The 2500-nt window shown below is 42.9% G+C and overlaps 1 protein-coding gene across 1 annotated transcript in view; it reads left to right on the top strand.

Moving 5' to 3' along the window:
• LOC307270874 (rho GTPase-activating protein 27-like) overlaps positions 1-2500 on the top strand; it is a gene marked incomplete at both ends in the record, with an annotated part of 17970 nt that overhangs the window by 10474 nt on the left and 4996 nt on the right. Inside the window, 2 exons of the mRNA XM_080054761.1 lie at positions 89-161; positions 1072-1188. Coding sequence (XP_079910887.1) covers positions 89-161; positions 1072-1188 — 190 coding nt within the window. The remainder of the gene's footprint in view (positions 1-88; positions 162-1071; positions 1189-2500) is intronic.

The following is a 2500-nucleotide window of genomic DNA, read 5'->3' as shown; positions in this document are numbered from 1 at the left end:
AGCCAACACCTTGAAGATGATGAGCAATTCTCACTGGAGTAAAAAGTGTGCCTACTTACCCCGTTCTCCCCTACATGTCTCTCTTTAGGACCTGGATCATTTCTCTGAAGACGAAGACGAAGCTGCTTCAGACAAAGAGGACAAAGAGAGGAAGAGGAGCAGTGAGTCGTGTGTGTGTGTGTGTGTGTGTGTGTGTGTGTGTGTGTGTGTGTGTGTGTGTGTGTGTGTGTGTGTGTGTGTGTGAGTGAGTGAGTGATTCCATTAACTTTGAAGACATTTACAATGGCCAGCGTAGCTTCTGTAAATTCCCCTTAAGGTAGGAGTTAGCAAGGGAGCGCTGACATCTAGAACTTTCCCTGCTTGATGCCAATGAATACACACTGTCTGGCTGTCTGTGTCTGTCTGTCTGTCTGTCTGTCTGTCTGTCTGTCAGGGGTTAGCAAGGGAGCGTTAATTAATACACACTGCAATGTAAAGATGTGTGAGCGCTCTGTCAAACCCTGCGTTCCAAATCTCCTCCTCTTTCTTTTTTCTATTCTACATACTGCATCCGACGATAAAAATAATCTAGTTTGGATGCAGTATGCTACACTTGGGACATACTTTAACTTATTTATTTCATCCTAACATGGCTCCTTGATCTTGCCTCTTGCTTTTATATCCGTCTCATCCCCGTTTGTTTTCATACGGAGGCTTCGTCGATGTGACGTCACTTCACGTGCGCACTGAATTGTGGGTCAGAATCGCCCAAATAGGATGCAGTTTTCAACACTAAAAATCTCGGCCGGATGTAGTAGGACATCCGGGTACTTCTAACCATCCTAAATCTGGCCACAAGAATCAGGACATCCTAAATCTTTTTTCTACCAAACTAAATAGTAGATAGTATGGAGACTGGAACACTGCCTTAGTTTGAATCCAAATATCTCCACCCCTGCCTACTGCATGCTAACTAGATTCTTTTTATGGTCAGATGTAGTATGTAGAATAGACAGAAGAAAGAGGAGGAGATTTGGAACGCAGCCCTTGTTTCCCGTTCAGTCCTCCCACCTTCTTCTTCTGTGGTTGCAGCCCACAGGTCTTCTTCTGGGCCGGAGGTGGAGCAGCGGCGCGTCCGGACCAAACTGAGACGCTTCCTCCAGCGCAGACCCACTCTGGAGAGCGTGAAGCAGAGAGGCTACATCAGAGTGTGTGTGTGTGTGTGTGTGTGTGTGTGTGTGTGTGTGTGTGTGTGTGTGTGTGTGTGTGTGTGTGTGTGTGTGTGTGTGTGTGTGTGTGTGTGTGTGTGTGTGTGTGTGTGTGTGTGTGTGTGTGTGTGTGTGTGTGTGTGTGTGTGTGTGTGAGAGGCTACATCAGAGGTGTGTGTGTGTGTGTGTGTGTGTGTGTGTGTGTGTGTGTGTGTGTGTGTGTGTGTGTGTGTGAGGCTACATCAGAGGTCTAATTAGGATTTCATTTTTCCATTTTGTATTATTGCATCTGTTATTTAATTGTTTTTATTTTCTTGGCAATTTTTTTTTTTTATAATATTTTATTATTTTTGTATTAATTTTTTTAAATATAGGGGAGAACGGGGTAATGTGAGCCACTTTTCAAATTTGCTCCCCTCTAAGAGAGCTAAAATGATTTATCACACAAATTTGCCCCATTAATTCAGGATGTTTCCTAGAAATGGGCATTAGCAGAATTTTTCATGACAAAGGGCAGTGAAAATATGATTGTTTTAAAAAAAGTTGTCATGTGGCTCACTTTACCCCAGCTGTGGGGTAAACTGATCCACTTACTTTTTCCACTCTGAAACTACCATAACAACACATATTGTAACAGTAAGAATCCTGAAAGCTAGCCACACATTCCAGAACTAATGTCGGACTAGTAAAAGAATGATGGGGTTTGGTCAATTAAGCAAAGCAAATTTTCAAAACACTTGAAAGTAACTCTGAACAAAATCAAATACAACATATTATAATTCAAAAGGTTTTAATAAGATTCAAATGAAAGATAGAACCAGTTAGATTAGAACACAGTCTGGGGGTCAGAACACAGGACCCTTAGAGCCAGCTAGTGTCTGGGGGTCAAAGCATAGGAAAATCAGAACCAGCGAGAACAGCCTGGGACTCAGAACACAGGAGAAGACCCAACTGGATTATAACAGCAGCCTGTCATACTCTACAACTAGGCCTACTCTACATTCCAGCCCTGAAGGTTACAGGGAAAGATGAGAAGGTGCTCTTTCTGTGTGGTTGCCCCAGGTCGTCTTCCTGGTGTATTTCCTTGGCATGATGGCTTTTCTACAATGTGTATGACATTAAAATAAAACATATGTTATGTAATATTACATTAAAATATGTTTAAGACTAAACTTAACTGGTGCCTCACACTTATCCGTCTCTCTCCTCCAGTGATGCCTCATGGTGGGGGAAAGTGAGACAGTGGCTCACTTTCCCCCACAGTTTTTGGCTCACTTTCCCCCACCACCACAATTTGAGAAAAAACTACCTCT

Source organism: Ammodytes marinus (assembly GCF_949987685.1).
Source record: "Ammodytes marinus genome assembly, contig: scaffold_492, whole genome shotgun sequence".
Classification (NCBI taxonomy): domain Eukaryota; kingdom Metazoa; phylum Chordata; class Actinopteri; order Uranoscopiformes; family Ammodytidae; genus Ammodytes; species Ammodytes marinus.
The sequence above is the reverse complement of the archived record's forward strand: the minus strand, read 5'-3'. Positions and strand labels throughout refer to the sequence as shown.